Consider the following 18,757-nt stretch of genomic DNA (forward strand, 5'->3'; position numbering starts at 1 on the left):
GCCACTATCCCCACACCACGATCTTTGTATGTTACACGTGTCACAAGTTTGCCATCCCTGATCTAAATACCAGCAAGGCCTCTGCTAGGTCGCTGCATATCTGTCTGATCGTCTGGGGTCAACGACAATGAATTCACAATGAAGCAAGTGCATGGAAGGGCTCTGAAGATGACTGGGAAACTGAACAGGAAGCACATCACATTGGGCTGTTTTAACCTAGCAAGACCAAGACTGCGGAGGGATAAACACATGAGGGGCAGGGAGAGGCCCTATTTAAAGTTTAAATAAATTCAGGCTGGAAATTCAACAACGGTTTCTAACCGTCAAAGGAAGCAAAGATCTGGAACAGCTCTTCCAAGAGGCAATCCGAGGGCAGACAATGCAGGTGTGTGATGTGGCTGGATAAACAGGGCAATGTTCTCTGGGGTACCCACAGGCTCCCACAGGGCTATTTCTGAATGACCTGGCAGGCTGCAAATGCCACTAACAAAATCTCTGTGCTCGGTCCCTCGATACTGTGTGGGTGGAGGATATTGCCCCTTTCTGACCGAACAGCAATCTGTACCCGACAAGGGAGGGTGAGGCCCATGAACAGGAAAGTCCCTGTCCAAAGAACGTTCTCTACCCAGCCAGCAGCTCTGCACACCCCACTGGGCTTACAGACTCGAGGAAGGGAGTCAACTGCTTGGAAGCACCCAAGCAATTGAGGTACTTCCCTCCCATGTGACGATGGCACCAGTGCTTCTCCCACATGGACTGTCACTTGCAAGGAGGACCCCAGTGCACTTGCACAGCTGAGTCCCTGCGCTGCCACTCAAGGAGACTCCAGCTCCATCCCCCAGCAGAAGCAGCCGCGGAAAAGCTGGCACACAAGTGACAAGACACCTGCTCTTGGCAGCCGGAGGGGCTGCGGCACAGGCCGGAGAAGGAGGGGATGGGAATCAGGTGCTAAGAGGCCACTCGGCAGAAGATACTGATGCTTTACATACATTTCCAGAACAGGGGACTGGTGATTAGCAGGGCCCAGAAATCAGACCCCTTAGAGACCAGCTGTTCTCAACCTTTTAAGACTCTGCCCCCCTGCCAAGAAAATGCCAGTTCTTCACTTTCACTCTTGTTTGACTACGGAAAAATCGTACAGCCAGTTGCAAAAAACTCAGCAAACCTGCAACAGGACAGAACGGACAATCTGGATCCTACATGAAATCTTTGGGTTTATCTTATGAATCACATGTAGGTGTCTGCTCACCTGACAGTGCTAATATATTGTGTCCCCCCCCCCCCCCCACGTGGCACCATGAAAAAGAGCTCACAGCTTCCCGAGATGAGAATCACTCTAAGGCTCCCTACCCAATTAAAAGGACCCCTTTAAAAAGTGTCTCCATTGGAGCGCCCCCAAAAATTCCCAGGGCACTGAAGTCAAAATCTGCTTAGCAATTATATGAACCCCTTTATAGCACCATTGCCAAGGGCTGTGCGGGCCTCACACATAGAAAACTGCCCACCTCTCCCCCTGCACTCCCTAACTCTTTGATACATTTGATGCTCTTTTTTTCCCAAAAAGACAAATCTTTTCTCACACTCTCACTCCAAAAACAGCTTAGGGCTTTAAAGCGGCCAAGACGCACACAGAGTACAGAGGGGTCCAGGCCGCCCGTAATCGCCCCTGGTTAATAGGAAGAAATATATTTCTCTCACGGACAGTCTAGTCGAAGGAGCAATCTGGCATTCCAAGAGAAGGATTTACGAGTGAGGAGAGACAAAACTGGGCGAATGCTTGCGCGGCAGCAAAGAAAGGAGAACAAATAAGATTCGGGGGGCCAAATCCAATCCACCACAAGGGAGGTTTTCAGCAGCAACGGAGAGGATTAACCTCTCGCTTGCCTTCCTGCTTTACCAGCAGCTCAACGGGCTGAGCACAGCACTCTGGGTTTCCAGAAGAGTTGCTTTTTGAGTTGTCATTCTCAGGTTGGGGTCAGTGTCTCCCACCCCAAGCCGCTATGACTGGCAGGGAGAAATTCCCCAAGGTCAAGTGAGGTTTCTGCTAAGGGCCCGTCACTAATGAGCAGCTAATGAGATGCCGATTACTTATGCAAATGAACCAAGGCAGGCAGCAGGGCTTGGATCAGTCCACCAGTTGCCCCTGTCCAGGCAACCACACTCAGATGCACTGGATACCATGTAGACGCAAAGTCTCTTTGGGAGGAGACGCTGACTGCCAGGGGCTGAGTCCCTGACACATCGAATAGCATTTAACTCAGCTGCTCAAAGGGTCTGGTTCTCTGTCAAGCACCCGCGTGGGGAAAGTGCTACCACTCTGCACAGACAGCATCTCCCTCCCTGCCCCTTCAGCATCAGGAACCAAACCAGGTGCGGGGCTATAACACTGGCAGGAGTGGGTCTTTCTGCACTAGGGTTTGCATGGGTGTCTGTGTCCCCGGTCTGACAAATTCTCCCTCCCATCACCACCTGTAAGCTCCTTGCAGCAGGAACTGGTGCTTCTCGTGAGTTTGGGCAACACCAAACACCACGGGGCCCTGAAATGAGCCGGGCCCTGCTGCCCTCCAGGCACCATGGAACTGAATCAAGGGACACCGGCATAGCAGGACTGCACAGGAGGAGATGCACAGCGTGTCCCAAGAGACAAAGTCCGGCAAGTCCACTTGCTGCCACATGCCAAACCCAGCACTGTCAGGGAGATGCACACCAAGGGACCCCCTCCTGACAGCTCGCACACAGGCCAGAGACCAAGGTCCAAGAATGCCCCCAAAGTAGCCTCACCCCTTTATTTTGGGGGTTGGCACTGGGGAGCTGGACCTACTCAATGGCATACAGATGCACTCTCTGGAAGGGCAGGATTGGGCCCTGCACAAGGCAGGTCTTTGAGGCGATCCAGTCCCCGGCGGTAAGCAGGATGTGAAGGGTTACGGCAGCCTTATATGCATGTCTATACAGATCAGGGAGCCTGAACACAGAGCGGGATGGCAACAGGATAATTAGGCCCACAGATTCAAACCAACAGGAGTCACGGACAGGGACGGACAGATGCCAGAGCCTGCAGACAAAAGCAGCTGAGAAAGTGCCTCCAAGTTTGTCAGTGGGGCTGGTAAAGCTGGTGGAGTTGGGAGAGGCAGGGCAGACCTCCCCACGGGGCCAGGAAGCTTCAACCCTTGAAAAGACTGAAAGACTCTGGGACCAAGGACGGATCTGTGCCAGCCCCAAAGCCTTTCCCCCACCTTCACGCAGCCAAAAACCCACAGTCATTTCTGCATTGCCAAATTTCTCCCTCCTCGCAAACCAAGACAGGGTTTAAGGGAAAATTAGCTTCATATAAGCTGAGCCCTACTTCTCACCCCACCAAACCCCACACACCCACAGCCTGTCTTATGCCCAGAGAAAGAGGTGTGAGGTGGACCGGTCATGTCCTCCCTGACACCAGCCTTTCTGGAGCTCTGTAAATCACGCTCGTGGCTCTGGGGAGAGGTGCAGGCAACACGCTGCCTGAGGCAAGGCTGTAAGGGCAGGACATGGTGGCCAAACTGCCACGTGCCCACTAGCAGCCACGATGCCCCTGCCAGGACATCACTGCTACAGCTCAGCCTCTGGCTGCCCTGCTGATGGAGCTCACCAAAGGCAGGCCTGGCATTAGCCTCTTAGCAATTCAGCCCTTTTCTCCTGGGTCAGGACATAGCTGGACACTTCAACAAGGATAGGAGGGCTGCTGAGGCGGGTGCTGTCTTTACACAGACCTCAGTCCCAAATCACAACCCCCTCCCCCATGTCCTTCAAAGCTCAGGGTTTTCCACAGAGGTGTACTGGAAGTTATCTCCAGGGCCAGACCACCTACCTGGATGGCAATCATTGCACTGCCTGCAAAATGAGGATCACACTTCTCAACCCATCAGCGGCCATGAAGGACTGCAGGCATTAGGTCTGCAAAGTGCTAAGTGCCATCTGCAGCTCCCTCCGTAGTCACCCGCTGGGATCTTGGTGGATTCCACATCCCGCTTATCAAGACCCCCATCCCGCGTTTTCCAATGGGACCAGCAGCCTCTCTCCCACCTTCCACCCCTGCCAGTTGGCCCCGAGAGGAAGGACTGCAAAAGCAGAAAGAAAAGGGAGGAACAAGGGAGTTATGTGCAGCGCTAACAGGCAGCCCCGTCCCAGCCTGGAGTCAGCTGCTTTCCACCAGCAAAGGAAGAGCATCCAGGGGTTTTTAGGGACAACATGGAGTACCTGAGAGGTGGAGGTGACCATGAGCTTTCGCAGTGGGGCTCACATGCCCTCTTGGGCAGAAGGACGGACACCAGCTTCCAGCTGCAGGGTGGAGGAGAAGGACTTGACTGCAGACACCAAATTCTCTGGGAATGGATGGCCTGGGGGAATTGGAAAGGCTCAAAGGCGCCTGAGCTGAGAGTTAGCAAAGAGAAGAAATGCAGGAAGAAGCCTGGTGCCTGTGATGGGCCCTGAAGCAGAGAGAGAAGCAAGCAAAGGGGATGGCAGCCTGGAGGAAATAACAGGCCTGTCCGAGGCTAATGAGCTGTGTCCCAGCCCAGGCAGGGCCCGACTGGTGCCACCGTGTGCGGAGCCGTGGGGGCTCTGCCAGCCATGCTCTGCCCCTCTGCCCACAGCTGCCCCCGACTACCTCTGAGATTCACTGGCAGCCTCGCCAAGGGGTCTCCTATCTAAGCCTGGCGCTGGTGGCAGGAAGAGTGGGCTCCCGCAGAGCCCATCTGTCCAGGGGCAGGCGCTGCCCGAGCGCACCTGGCCCGTCACCCCTCCGCCAGGGAGGGGGGTGGTCACCAACTGCAGGCGGCAGCCGGGACTCACGTTTTTCCCACAGAGGGTGGGGAGTTGCTGAGTGGCCTCAAAGGTTGCCAAGCCTTGGCAAATGGGTGAGGCTGCTTTTCTCCACTCACGCCCCAGCCCTCCCCTTCCTGACTGCCAGAAGCAGAAGTGAGGAGGGGAACAATGCTGTGGATGCTGGCCTGAAGTTACAGGATTTCCCCCACCCCCCCCAGCCATACCCTGAGGTTTCAGCACAGCTGAAACAGGGACCTGCTCACAACGAGCCCCGAAACTGTCCCCTGGTCTCCACTGAGAATGGCTAGTGCTGGGGGATGGAAAAGCCTTACAGGCAGCTGAAGAAGGGACCCAGAGGACTCACGGAGCCAGACAGGACACAGCAGCGCAGGTGCACTCACCCCTGCAGGCGGAGGAAGCCGTGGGATCAAAGCTGTGCTCACTCCAGACCCAGCCTATCCCACAAAGTCCAGGGCCGTGGCACATCTCCGGGGTCCCCGGAGAACAGCTCCCGAAGTCCTGCTTTTGCTGCAGGACCCACAGAGAAGCCCTGGCCTGTCCCCACTCACCCTTCTCCCAATCTGCTCCAGCCAGACATACGGGCTTACATGGCCCCACACCAAACAACTCAAATGCCCGAGAGGGAGGTTAAAAACCAACCCTACGCAGGCTGCTGGAAGAATAACTCCATCCTCCTGAGCCCTGCAGTCCCCATCCTTTCTCCACCTACATCAGGGCTATTGAGAAACCAACACCTGTCATGTTCGAGAGCCAGATTATTCCCCCTTAGGACACCATCCATCCCAGGTTCCTGAAGGAGCTTTGAGGCTGATCCCAAATTACCCCTAGGTCTGACACAGGCGCCTGCTTCCCGCCCTGTGCACAGAACAAACGCTGCTTAACTGGAACGGGTCCTTCTTGTTCCAGAGAGAGTCTCCACGCACAGAGGAGCTGTGGAAGCAGTCCCACCACCCCACTCCGGCAAATGGAGTTCCCCAGGGAGCAAAGGGTTTTGCCCAAGTCTGCACAGGCAGTCGGTAGCAGGGTGGGGAGGAAGTAGAGCTGAGCCTTTGGGCTTTCAGTGTGGGGCCCTGGAACAGAAGATCACAGAAATTACAGAGAAGTGGGGCTGGAAGGGACCTCCAGACATGACATCTAGTACAAGCCCATGCCTGAGGCAGCATCAGTCCTATCTAAACCATCCTAGACAAATCTACTGCCAACTTCTTAGTAAACCTACTGGCAATGCTAACACAACACCAGACATCTCCCCCAGCCCTGCCACAGGGAAAACAGGGGGACCACAGCAACTAATGTCCTGCTGCTGTAAAAGGTTTCTAACAGATGCTCAAGAGAGCCCAAGCAGAGACCGTGCCCCTGCTACAGAGCCCCCCAGCCTGTACCAAACTGACCGGGAGGTAAAATTCCTTCCTGACCCCAAAATAAAGCAATTGGTCTGACCCTGAGCAGAGGGGCAAGACCCTTTAGCCGGTACCTCCAGCTTCAGGTCCCAGAAGGAGCACTGGTCCAGCACAGTCACAATCCCCAGCCTGGGCTGCAGCCAACACCCGATGCTGCTGAGAAAAGTTTAAAAAAAAAACAAACCCTGACACACGTAGCAGAGAGTGGGAGGGGGAGCAGGATTCCCTCCTAGCCCCATGGGTCTGCCAGCAAAGCCCAGCAACCTGGGAAATTCCCATAGCAGAGCACAGGCACCGCTATGCCTAGATCATCCCCTACCAGCCACTGTCCAAATTCTTCTTGAGCCCTCGGTGCTAAAGAGTCCAGGCCGCCCTAGGGAACTATTCCTCCACCTCACTGCTGTAACAAGAAAGAAGTTTTTCCAAGCCTTGGTGAAGAGACTGGACTTGCAGAGGCACCAAGGTGCCCAGCATGCCCAGAGACCCACCCTAGTACCCTCAACAGACCCAGCTTCAGCCCCGTGGCTGGTATCACTGAGATGCTCAGATGCTCACAGCCTGGATCTGAGCCCCTTCAGGACAGCCAGGCATGCCCAGCCAGGACACTGCTCTAGCCAGCCCCATGGCCTGTATCTACAGAGAAGCAAGCTGGGGAGCCGAGGATTAGCTGGAAGCTGTGAGGTGAGGCCCCCAGCATGTTTGTGGCTTGGCCAGGCCCTGTGCTCCACGACTCTTCCAAGCCCAAAACCTCAGGCAACAGGGCGGGAGACTGGGTGCCTAAGAGGGCATGAGCCACCCTCCCTCCTGGGCCTCCAGCAAGTAACCCAAGACCCGCCATGCTGGGATAATGCAGCCCAGAGAGGCGTGCACAGTCCCAGAGACACTGACCGACCCAGGGGAGAAGCTGGCTCTGCTCCTCAGACAACTGGTGATCAGAGCTGGGCCCTTGGATGGGGAGCTTAGGACCGGCCCTGCTCTCAGCTACTCCAGCATCCATCTGGAGTCACTCCATGCAGCTCATCAAACAAGTCCAGATTCATCCTGGTGCCCGTGAGGGACCAGGACCTGGGTCCTAGGTCAATCAGACCATAGTGCCTCTCCAAGCCCCCCTCAGCCAATAAATCCAAGGGTTACAAACCAAAAGCAGCGAAGTGGCTATCCCCAGTGCTGCCCATCACAGTCTGAGCTTAGTACCTGCCGTGCCCGGTGCCCAGCACTGCAGCCACACACTGCCAGCTCTCCAAGGCAGAGACCGTCGCCTGAGCGGACAAGGGGACCAGGACACGGAAGCAGCAAAGGAGCTGTGACATGCTCAGGGGCCCCACGGTTCTGGAAACAGATTTGGGGTCTCACAGCTCCCAGGTCTTCCCGCCTGGCTCCTGATTGCATCTCTCACTCACACGTCACTCCCTTCACCTACAAATGGTTCAGGGCTGTCTCCAGCACCTGTGATTCCCAGGGAGCAACTCCAAGTACCAGCCAGGCCCCAGGTAGTTTAGCTTCAGAGACTAGACAAGGTAGGATGCGTTCAGGCCAAGAGGGCAGGGAGCAGGTCTCTGACAATCCTGATTTAAAAGGAGCATAGGAGGAGAAGCAAGCCACAGTGCTTTCTCCCTATGACACTGGGACGTGGAGCAGAGGATTAGGGTTAGGCTGAGCCAGAACCAAATCCAGAAGCCACAAGGAGAGGGAAGGAGCCTCTTGGATCAGAGCCTGCCCACCCGGCGGAGAACCAGAGCCCGCTGGCAGATCCGACCACACAGCTGAGGCAGGGAGCAGGACGCTCAGCTTCCTCTGGGGTCTGTGTGGGGAGGGGAGAGGAACCCAGCAGCAGGGCCCCAGGGAAGCATAAATCCCCAATCTGCATCTGTTCCACGTGGACCTCTGCCCTTCCCCCACCTGCCCGGCGAGTGGGGGAAGGGAGAGCATTCCTCTCCCAGTGGCTCAACAATTGCTTCTAGGCTACAGGATTTGAGTAATTCCACCACCCCCTTCCCCAGGGGGCATCCTCTTAAGCTGGAGAGTCATGGAAATGGTCTGAGCACATGCAAAACAGCCACCTGGAGCAGGCGACTGGCTCCCGGCACCTGCCCACCCAGCCCCTGAGCCACCACGCAAACCCTAGCACCCTTGCAAGGGTCTGCAAAGCTGGAGCTCCTTGCCAGGGGCAACCTGTACTGCTTTCAATAGCCAGAGCCTGCCCACAAGACTTGTTTCAGCACCACATGCCCACTGTTGGAGTCAAGACATGACACACGAACCCCCAAGGTAAAAGACATCCAGGCCCGTGACTGCAGACAGAGAAGGGGAAGGAGATGAAAGAGCAGCAGGATTCCTCCCCCGCCCCAGACTCCTGCCCTTGGATCCACGTCCCAGCAGGGGATTACCTCTGAATGTGAAGGCATGCCCCTCCAAGCAGGGTGCCCCAACTGACTGGACCCCCGACAGGAACCAGGGACACCGGGGTTTCAGTGCCAGGGGCTGAACCAAGGTCTCAACCTCACCCTCAGCTGCAAAGAAGGAGGCAGGCCTGGCTGGATGGTTTAAAGTGGAATGAGGCAATAAGTGGTGGCCCCGACAAAAACAAGAAGTTGGCCTTTCCCCATCTCAGTGTGACTGGCCTAGCAGCCGGCTCTTCCACCCCGGCCGACTGCCTGCCTTCACCGACAGAAACTGGAAAATTAGTCATTAACTGACAGGAAGTCGCCTGTCACTCGAAGGCACGTGGCGGGTGTGGGGCTACTAGCTAGAAAACAGCAGGCCCTCCCCGTGACATGCAGGGCTCCCACCAGCACTACGAGAGGCCTCCCGCCTGCTTCCACAAACACGTGCGGCCAGCGGCCAGCTCGTCCCTGCTTCCCTCCAGCTGTGTAAGTCCCCAGCCCTGCTCATCTCACACGTGCAGCCTGCGACGGGCACAGGGGGCTAAACCCAGTGGGGGGGACAAACCTCAGCACCTCGTAGGGGGGTTTCTGCACACAAGGGCCCTTATGGTCCAGGAAGAGGATTGCCTCGCTCCTTGTCCTACAACTCACCTGCACAGGCCCTCAATCCCAAGGCAAACGGGAGCTTTTATTCACCACCAATTGCTCCTTTTCTAATGCAAAGGGATGAATGCCAAATCAGGCGACTTGCTTTGGAAGAGAGGGGCCACACGGGAAGCTCTCCTGCAACAGGTATCACAACACAGCTGCTGCTCTAGGCCAGGCTGGTCAATTCGACATGCCAGGAATGGGAGGGGAAAGCAGAGAAGGGGCAAAGCAAGGAGATGTGCAGTGGCACAAACAGCAGCAAAGGGACAGGGCTGGGTGGGGGAGTGCTGCAGGCCACAGGGGCTTTCACGAGTGGGATCACACAGCAAAGGAAGAAAGCAGAACGTCACTGTGACTCGGGTCAAGCTGCCGGGAAGTCCGACAGGGGGTGACGTGGTTTCTGCAGTCAAGTCTCCAGAGTCAGACTCCAAGGCCTGGTGGATTCATGGGGGACGATTTGCAAGGACAATTTTAGAGGCCTTCATCAGCCACAGCTGAAGAGCTCCTGCGTTCAGAAAGCAGCTGATGGAAATCACCTCAGGCCCCTTTAAGAAGTGCTAAGTTGGGCACGCCAGGGAAAGAAACCCTAGTCACCTCTGAAAGTTTTGACCACAGCTCTCGGGAGGAGAAGAGCCGAGCCTTGGGCCTCACGTATGACACAGACCCTAGCATTTCCCCTGAGTGAATCAAGGCTGCAGCACTCACAAAGCCACAGGACACCATAATCACTGCACGCCTACCCCCACCCGAAATCACTTGCCTTTCTATTTCATTCATCATTTCAGATCAGTTCGTGTAGGGAACACCCCTGCCGTGCACATGCCCCAGGAGTTAAGTCTGCTGCAGAACAGCCAGGGGATTCCTCTGGGGGCCGGCGCCGCGCTGCTTTCTTTGAGAGCAACAGGTTTCCGACCGGCTTGATGCCAATTGAACCCTCTCGCCAGTTTAGTTTCACGCAGCTGCCAGGCAGGAAACACAGGAGCTATGAGTGTAGCGGCAGTGCACTGAGAAGGCACCTGTCTTCTGCTGGAGCAAAAGAAGGATGTGAAAGGAGTGAGAGTAAGTGAGCCATTTGCTAGGAGAGAGATTTGGGGATCAAGGTAAGCCAAGAGAACAATAAAATCTCTCCTCTCTCCAGATACCCCAAAAGATCCACTGGCCATCCCAGGCCCCTCGAGTAGCCAGGGACCTAGAGTTTAAAAAAGAGGTGCTTGCATTTCAAAATAAAGCAGAGCAAAGCAACCCTTTGGGGCTGAAACCACCCGAGGAGCTCTTAGGAATCCAGACCCAAGAAGGTTCAGTTGCAAAGTCTGGTCCCCACGACCTTGGCCTGCTCGGAGAAGACCTTCTCCTTCCAATCCTGTCGACCAGCCCCGTCGCAAACAAACCTGGCAACTTCTCAATAAAACAGCTTGCATGAGCCAAGGCTGCCGAGTCAGGCTGACGGCAAGAACACAGGAACCAACACACAGGATCAAAGCTGCAGTACAGCCCAGAACAGGCAATAGCCAGCATCGGCTGCTTCAGAACAAGGTCCCTGGAAACATGGAGTAGGCTGGTATGGGCTGACTTGTGGAAAAGTTCCTCCAGACCCTTGAGAGTAAGGGTGTCCTGAAGCATGAGGATTGGGAGAGGGAGGACTTCTTCAGGAGCAACAGGGCTTGACCACCTGGATGATGAACATGAAGCAGCAATAGCTGAACACCTTTCCCTTGCAAGATTCAATCCAATATGATGGGGAGGTTAGGATCATACTGAACGATGCCCTGTGGCTTATTGTATTGTCACACTTCCTCCCCTTTTGAGAGGCCATGCAGAGAACATTTGATGGCATCCTCCCAAATCCTTTCTTAGTGCTTCCAACTGGAAGTCTGGAGATGTGATCTAAAGAAACAACTCCCCCACCACCCCACTTCATTGCCATGTCACATGATGGCACATAATAACAAGGTCTCAGATGAAAGATAAGTGGGAGGAGGGGGCCAGAGGAAGAGAAGGCATCAGGCAGCCTGAGAGACTAGGACGGGGTCCAATATTTTGTAGTCATTGCACGGCACATCCCAAACATCAGGCACCCTTTGAGTGCCCTCCCTTCGGCCACCACCCTGAAAAAAAATCACTGTATGCAAACAGCAGCGCTTCTCACATGCAAGCTAATCACACAAAGCCACAAATCTGGTCCTTGAATCCAAATTTAAGGCCTTGTCTAGACACACGCGTTTTCATGCTATAATTATACTGGTCTATAGTGATTCCACTCTTTCACTGCAGGAGTAGTTATGCTTGTATGAATGGACTTATCTGGGAACAGCTTATGCCTGACCAGGCAGGGGAATAAGCTCTGCTGGCATACACTGTGATGCCACTGTAAGTGCATCCGCATTAGCAGTTATGCCAGTGCAACGATGTTGGCTAGAAGAAAACAATCACACTTGCTAAAGCACAGCATTATACAAATGCAAAAACTTTTAAATCGAAGAGCAACACAGCAAACTCGCGGCTTGAGTTGCAGACAGCAGTGTGCAGAGAATAAAAAGGGCTTCAAGTCTGCACACTGCAAAAAAGGAAAAGCATTTGTCTTGACTTCATGCCCCCTCTGTATCTTTAAGAAGGATACATGCAACCCTTTTAACTGGGAGGTAACAACCACCCTGGCCGGTAAAACCAGAAATTGCAGACAAAAGATAAAGAAGTGCTGCGATCCTTGTCCTATATAATGCTGAAACTTGTTCCCAGCTCATACTCAGAGATGCTGTACAGATAGTATCTTTCCTACTGAACAAAGCCTGCTTCTCCATTCCCCTACACTGAGTTCTGCGCAGGAATGGGCAGTAGTAGACACAAGCTGGATGTTGTCAGTCCCATCCTCGCTCTGCATCAAGGAAAGGTCTTTCAGCTGGAATTGTCCCAGCGCTACTTCTTGACTAGAAGCTGCCAAATTTCAAACCAACTCACCTAATGTTAAGGCTAGAAAAGAGGCACTTGAAGGGGGACATGATAAGAAAAAGTCAAGAGAGAGTCTATGTACCAAAATAAAGTCAGTAGGGGTGTATTATTTACTCTATCCCACAGTACAAAAACTAGAGGGTCAAGAAATGAAATCAGTAGGTAGAAAGTTTCAAACAAACACAAGGCAGGTCTTTTTCACCCGTTCAGGGGTAGGATTTGCTGCCACCAGATGCGGCGGAAGCTGACAGCTTAGCCAGATCCACAAAGCGACAGGGCGTGTTCTGGGAGGAAAAGGGCATCGACAACTACTGACCGTGGCAGTGAGGGACGCGGCCTCTGAATCAGAATATCCTAAACCTTAAATGCTGAAGGCTACAAGTGAGAGAGAAACTGAGGGAAAAGGCCTGGTCAGACCTGGTTCACTCTCCCTTTTGGCATCCGCTCTCCGCCACTGTACGACACCGGAGACTGGGCCAATAAGTGGCAGTTCTTATGTACGTCCACCCTATGGTACAAAGAAGCACAATTCACAATGAACAGCACTGGAGCAGCAGAAGCCCGTAGCACAGAGGCACTCACACCAACCTGACTTCTTTTCCTAGCACTTGTTGGGCTCACGATGGGAGGGTGGCTCGGCTGTTCGAGGGCCACCACAGCCGGAGCCTGCCCATCCCTGGGAAGTGCTGTCAGGCCTTTCCTACTGGTGCAGCAAACAAAGCTAGGCTGAGATATCATTTAGGGGGTCTCTGGTTTATGTTGTCATTCCAGTTCCCCTTCAAGTTGTTTTGTTTTCTTCTTGCTCTCCTGTTTGGTAAGTTATTTTAAGTGACATCTTATTGCAAACCACCCTGAGCCTTTGTTGGGAAGAGCAGTATAAATAGCACATAAATAAAATAAAAAATATATATATATAAATATTTTAAAAATGCCTGCTTCCAACTCCAGCAAGTCCTACCTACACAGGACAGTGTGACAATACACCTAGCCAGTACTGATCTCCGAGGGAAGACATGGATAATGCCATGTCAGCGGCTTCCATAGGGGATCTGAAAACTGTTGCATGGGGCTGACCCTACATTTCAATTGCAGATGCTAAACTGCACCAAGAGCAGCCCTGAGGATGTTCATGCCCTGCCACCCACCATGCTACTTTCCTATCTAAAGATTTCAGACTCCACAGAGATATTCGACAGCAGATGGGAAGGTACCGGGAGTCGGGGTGTTAGCAAATTGGAAAGGAAAGTCCCCACAGGACCGTATGGATATTAAGTTGTGGTCCCTGCTATGAAAAGTATATGAACCACCGTGACACACAGGACTATTAAGTATGTAAAGCAGCTGCCAGGAGGCTAGGAAACATCTCCCCAGGGAGTGCAGTTAGCACCCCCTGCCAGATTTCTTGTAAGTGGTTTGCCACCGCCAGGATGCACGTGCAGTTTGCCTGTGCATCACTACCCACTCCTGTGCTCACACTCACCCACCTTCCCCCCAGTGTCTGCACACTCACTCCTTACGTCCTGATTAATTCTGAAGGGGGGGAGGCAGGGGACAAGAGCTACCTGAGGAGGTCCTGATCCTACCACAGCCAGAAATGAATTGAGGTTTAGGGAATATGCTTCCTCCCTAAAATAACCCCCAAAACAAACAGAAACCTGTTTCACAGAGTCCAGATACCCAGTGAGGATTTGGATACATCGCAACACTGCGTTGGCTCCCAGACCTGCCACGTTCTTGGCCCTGAGGGGATATTTCTAAAGGGAGCCCATGCCATTTGGAGCACACTAGATCGGGAGAGACGGGTCACTGCTTTGTCCTTTATCATCCCAGGCTTGTGAACAGAACCGTCGTGTTAAGGGCACGCTTCACTTCCTCAACGCCTCGCCCCTCACCCCGCAAGGTCATAACCTCCACACGCAACTGTCTCTGCAGCAATTAAGTTGGACGTGGAGGTTTCCCCAAGGAGATAAGCAGCTGGATCAGCTTTGTGTATCTGCCATGCAAATGTGCCAAGCGGATGGAGAGATGAATTAAATATACCTAGCTAAAGGGGGTGGGAACTTCCTGATACCTCAGTCATACCATCATATGTCTGTTCCCATCCTGGGATAAGTGGCAGCCAAAACTACAGTACCTTTTCCTTCCAGTTCCCACTACACACACACAGTTGCCACAGAAGAGATGACACAGGAATTCCCCCCAAACAGCACCTTAAGGCTTAGTACAGTGTGACCATCTGTGCACACCCCAGAACGGCATCGCATCCAGAATCTCACTCGCACCACCAATGCCTCCTGCAAAGCTTCTTGTACCTTCCCCTCAGGAGAGGGGATGACCCGCAACCAGGATACTGAACAAGCTGGACCCCAGATCTGATGCACTCAGGCAATCCCTGCATTCCTGCACCCCCCAAAAGGACATCCAACACGATGCTGCAGCAGGGAGGGCAAAAAAAATTCCTTCTGACCCCAGTACAAAATCAGCAAATGCTCTGAAGCATAAGGGCTGACAGAGGCTCTCTAGCTTCTCCCCTAACTACTGCACATGGTAGCATTCACCCCAGGTGCAGCAAAGTGCTCTGAACACTGCTGAAGTCCTGCAAAAGGGCTCCATCATGTCACAGGAAGCTGAAGCTTTCACACCCTCTGCAAACCTGTGCTCCCTTCACCTAGGCCAAGGCAAAGCACCCTGTGGGAAAGAGAAGATGCTGACACAGAAGCTGGCATCATCCATGTTCGGATGAGTCTGAGGCCCATCTAACACTCCACAAAGTGACATGGGAAGGACATGAGCCTCACTCAACCCTTCAAACGCCTCACTGGGGAGGCACAAAGCCCTCAGCCCTCTTTCACTTACCCCCACAATATGGCACAGACTCTCTGACTTTCCCACCCAGACAGAATGGACGCGGCCCCATTTATGCCCACTACAACCCAAAGGGCTCCGCTCCACGAAGCACTGAAAAGCAGGGCTGGGAAGCAACCTCTGGACGTCACATCTGGTCCAACCACCTCCCTGAAGCAGGCTCAGCCCTGTACAAGGCACCCGACACAAGTCCAAACCCTACTCCAAAAAGTATGCCATCGACCACGTCACACAACAACAAGGCATGCTGGCCAAAGATACCAAGATACTTAAAGCTGCACCTCCACAGGTGTAATATATCTCATCCAATGCACCAAATGCCCTGATGGAAAATATGTAGGGAAGACCAAACAACAACTGTGCACCAGAATGAACGCACATCGGAAATCTACCAAAGACAGGAATACCCAGTTACCTGTGGGGGCACATGTCTCACAAGACAACCGCTCTCTCCAATCTCTCAGTCCAGACCCTCAAAGGAAACTTACAAAACACTTCCCAGAGACGAGCCTATGAACTCCACTTCATCAGCCTCCTGGATACTGAAAATCATAGACTAAATATAGACATTGAATTGATGACACACTATAACCTGCCTGACATCTGACTCCCCAGGTACCTCTCCACTATTTAACTGTTACATTCATCCCCCTTTTCTTTCCCCACCCCGACCCAGCCTGTCTCTCAACCACTGACTCCTCAATCTCTATCTTCACTGACTGCCTGTCTTGTATGCATCCCACCCCGGCCTTTGGCTTCTTCACTATTCCTTCCATCCAGAAAGAGCACACACCAACTGCGGAAACTTCCTCTGCCTGATGAAGGGGTTTTAAACCCAAAAGCTTGCAAAAAATTTTTTTCCAACTATTTAAGTTGGTCTAAAAAAAGATATCAGATTCACCCAAAGAACCTTGTCTGCCTATGTCCTTAGTCCAACACAGCTACAACCTACACCCCTGTAACAAAGATACCAAAAGCACTCAAAACTGCCACATTAAGGCAGGAGGAGAAGGGCCGCCAGTGTCCCCCCCGTGCAAGGGGCATTAAAATGCATTTGAGATATCCAAGGAAGCAGGCCATGACCCCCGCGGCAGAAGGCGGCACAACCCCCGCACATTCTCCCAGCCCTGCAGGTGACACATCAAGGGCCTGACAGTGGGATGTTCAATGGGCCAGACTGGACTGGATAGTCGCATCCCATCCTAAGGCATTTCCTCACGTGCCCCTTCACCTCCACAGATACCCCGTGCTGGAGAGCTCCACCCACGCACACCCGCTCCCAGAGAAGGAGAGCTGACACAGGGGGTAGCGACCCATGGAGACAGCAACCTGTGAAGAAACCTGAGCCTGTGGTATCATTCTGGACCATGCATGCCCATCAGGCCCTCCCTGTACTCCCAGCAGGACCCCTACCTCCTTGAGAAGCACCGACTTCTTCTTCTTGAGCGTCTCGCACTTCCTCATCTTGCAGACCTGGTGGCTGGTTCTCCGGTTCAGGCAGTGGTAGCAGGCGCCGCAGTTGCCCTTCCTCAAGCAGGGCACACAGACCCCACAGCGCTTCCGCTTCTTGGGCAGCTGGGCTGCGGCATCCAGCCCGGGACCCCTGCCCCCTTTGTCCGGGGCTGGTGAGCCACCTTTGGGTCTGCCCGGCATCCCACAAGCGCCGTCGGGCAAGCGGCAGGAGTCCTCCGCCTTGCTCAGCTCAGGTGACAACTGGAGTTTCTTCATGGCTGCTAACTGGACCCAGCGCAGGAGAGTTTCTTTTATTGAGGCTGAACTTTTTTCCCAACAGAGGCCAAGGGACTGGGCAACGCTTTGCTGGAGGGGAGACGGCTCCCCCCCTGCCCAGGCTAAAACCAGGGGATAAAAAATGACAGCTAAAACCGCGATTGCGTTGCCGTGTTCAGCTCCGCTGGACCCTCTCGGCAGCTCGCTCATCAAGCCTCACATGCCCCAACTTCTCTCTCTTCCCAGCAGGACTCGCTCCCACCCTGCGATCTCTTCCATCTCACAGCCGCTGAGGGTCCCCTGCCAGGGAATCATGCTGGATCCAAGCAGGAGTTTTGTTTTTTAGGGTGAAACGCGACTGTCAAAGCTCCAGAGGTCTCCAGATGGCCGAACCTCACAGCCTCAAGGAAGAGGGGAGACCCAGACAAAATAGGAGCTGAGGAGGTGTCTTCTGGAAGGGGAAAAAAACACATCAAAGATGCAGCAGAGTCACAGCACCACAGCAGTTGCACCCCCACCCCACTGCCAAAGGAATCACCTACACAACGTGACTTCCATAAAAAAACCCTCAATTGGGGTGTCAGAGACTTTCAGGGTCGAGTTACGTCCACGCCAGCCCCCCGCGAAGGCGAGTGCCCACGGAGCCGGCTTTACATGCGAGCCTTCAAGGAGAAAAACAAAACCCACCTGAAAAGAAAAAAAAGAGCTTTGTCTCTAGGAAACGGCTCTGGAGGAACATCCCTTTCACCTTAAAACAAGCTCCCTGCCACCAACCCACAAGCCAGGAGCCAGGTTTTGGGGTGTCTCTGCAGGAGGGATGTGCAGGCATGGAGCAAATCGGGGTGGCTACGAGAGGGGGTAGAAACTAGGCAGGGAAAGTTGCTTGGTTGGTTGCTGTTTGGGACCAGAGACAAACTTTTAATTCTCTCCACTTTACCAGCTGCTGCTTGGAAGTGCAGAGCTTTGTTTGCCAGAGCCCCAGGCTGCTTCTCTCCCCCCCAAACCACCTTCCACAAGGGATCAAGGGAGAGCGAGTGGATTTCCCCTCTGCCCCCCAGCCCCCGCCAAGCCCCCAGACACAAAGAGCTGTTACCCGCAGGCAGAGGTGCAGCCCGGCGCGTGGATCGGAGGGGAAGGGGGAACCCGGCCCCCAGGAGAGGGGATGCAGAGGGCAGGGGCAGGGCAGGGCTGCTCCGCTGCTCCTTTGTTCTGCAGGCTCCTGCCCTGCTGCCCGCGCCCTCCCCGCTGGCTGCAGCCGGGGGCCCCGCGCACACCCCCGACCCACCCCGGGCCTCCGCCGCCTTGGGGTCCCCGTGGGGGGGTGCGGGGAGGGACAATGGGGAAAGTTTCCAGGCGGCGGCAACAGCAGCGGGAGGGGGAGGAGGAGGAGGAGGAGGAGGAAGAGGAAGCAGCAGGAGGAAGAGGGAGGGGGGAAGCACTTTGCTTTGCAGTCTCCCCGGGATCTCCCCCCAGGTGTGTACCCCCGCCCCATGTACATAAAAGCTCCCCCCTAGAGCCACCCCCAGGCATGTACACACGGGCACCCCCACCCCAGGTCAGAGCCCCAGGCATGTACACAAAAGCTCCCCCTAGAATTGCACCCCCCCTCCCCCAGTGTACACACAAGCTCCCCCTGCAATCGCCCCCGCAGGCATGTACACACAGGCTCCCTCCTGGGATCACCCCTGCCACCAGGCATGTCACCCCCACTCCAGGGTCATACCCCCCGACGGGTACACATGGGCTCCCCCCGGGAGTGCCCTCCCCCCACAGTCATACTCGCCAAGGCATGTACACCTGGGCACCCCCACGCCGGGATCATACCCACCAGGCACACGCACGTGGGCTCCCCCACGCCCCAGGCATGGGACACGTGGGCACCTGCCGCCCGCATCCGACCCCGCAGGCACGGACACGTGGGCACCCGCCCCCGGGCTCTGTCCTCCCGGCTCCCCCTGCCAT

General features: G+C 54.5%; 1 protein-coding gene across 1 annotated transcript in view; it reads right to left on the reverse strand.

The window, feature by feature from the left end:
• TET3 (tet methylcytosine dioxygenase 3) overlaps positions 1 to 16,795 on the reverse strand; it is a 118,676-nt gene extending 101,881 nt beyond the window's left edge. Inside the window, exons 1-2 of the mRNA XM_019545894.1 lie at positions 16,481 to 16,795; positions 7,419 to 7,483 (exon numbers count right to left, since the gene is read on the reverse strand). Of these exons, the coding sequence (XP_019401439.1) occupies positions 7,419 to 7,483; positions 16,481 to 16,795 (380 nt within the window). The remainder of the gene's footprint in view (positions 1 to 7,418; positions 7,484 to 16,480) is intronic.
• Positions 16,796 to 18,757: the final 1,962 nt, after the last annotated feature.

The sequence above is a fragment of the Crocodylus porosus genome, unplaced genomic scaffold (genome assembly GCF_001723895.1).
Source record: "Crocodylus porosus isolate Cpor-Errol unplaced genomic scaffold, CroPor_comp1, whole genome shotgun sequence".
Classification (NCBI taxonomy): domain Eukaryota; kingdom Metazoa; phylum Chordata; order Crocodylia; family Crocodylidae; genus Crocodylus; species Crocodylus porosus.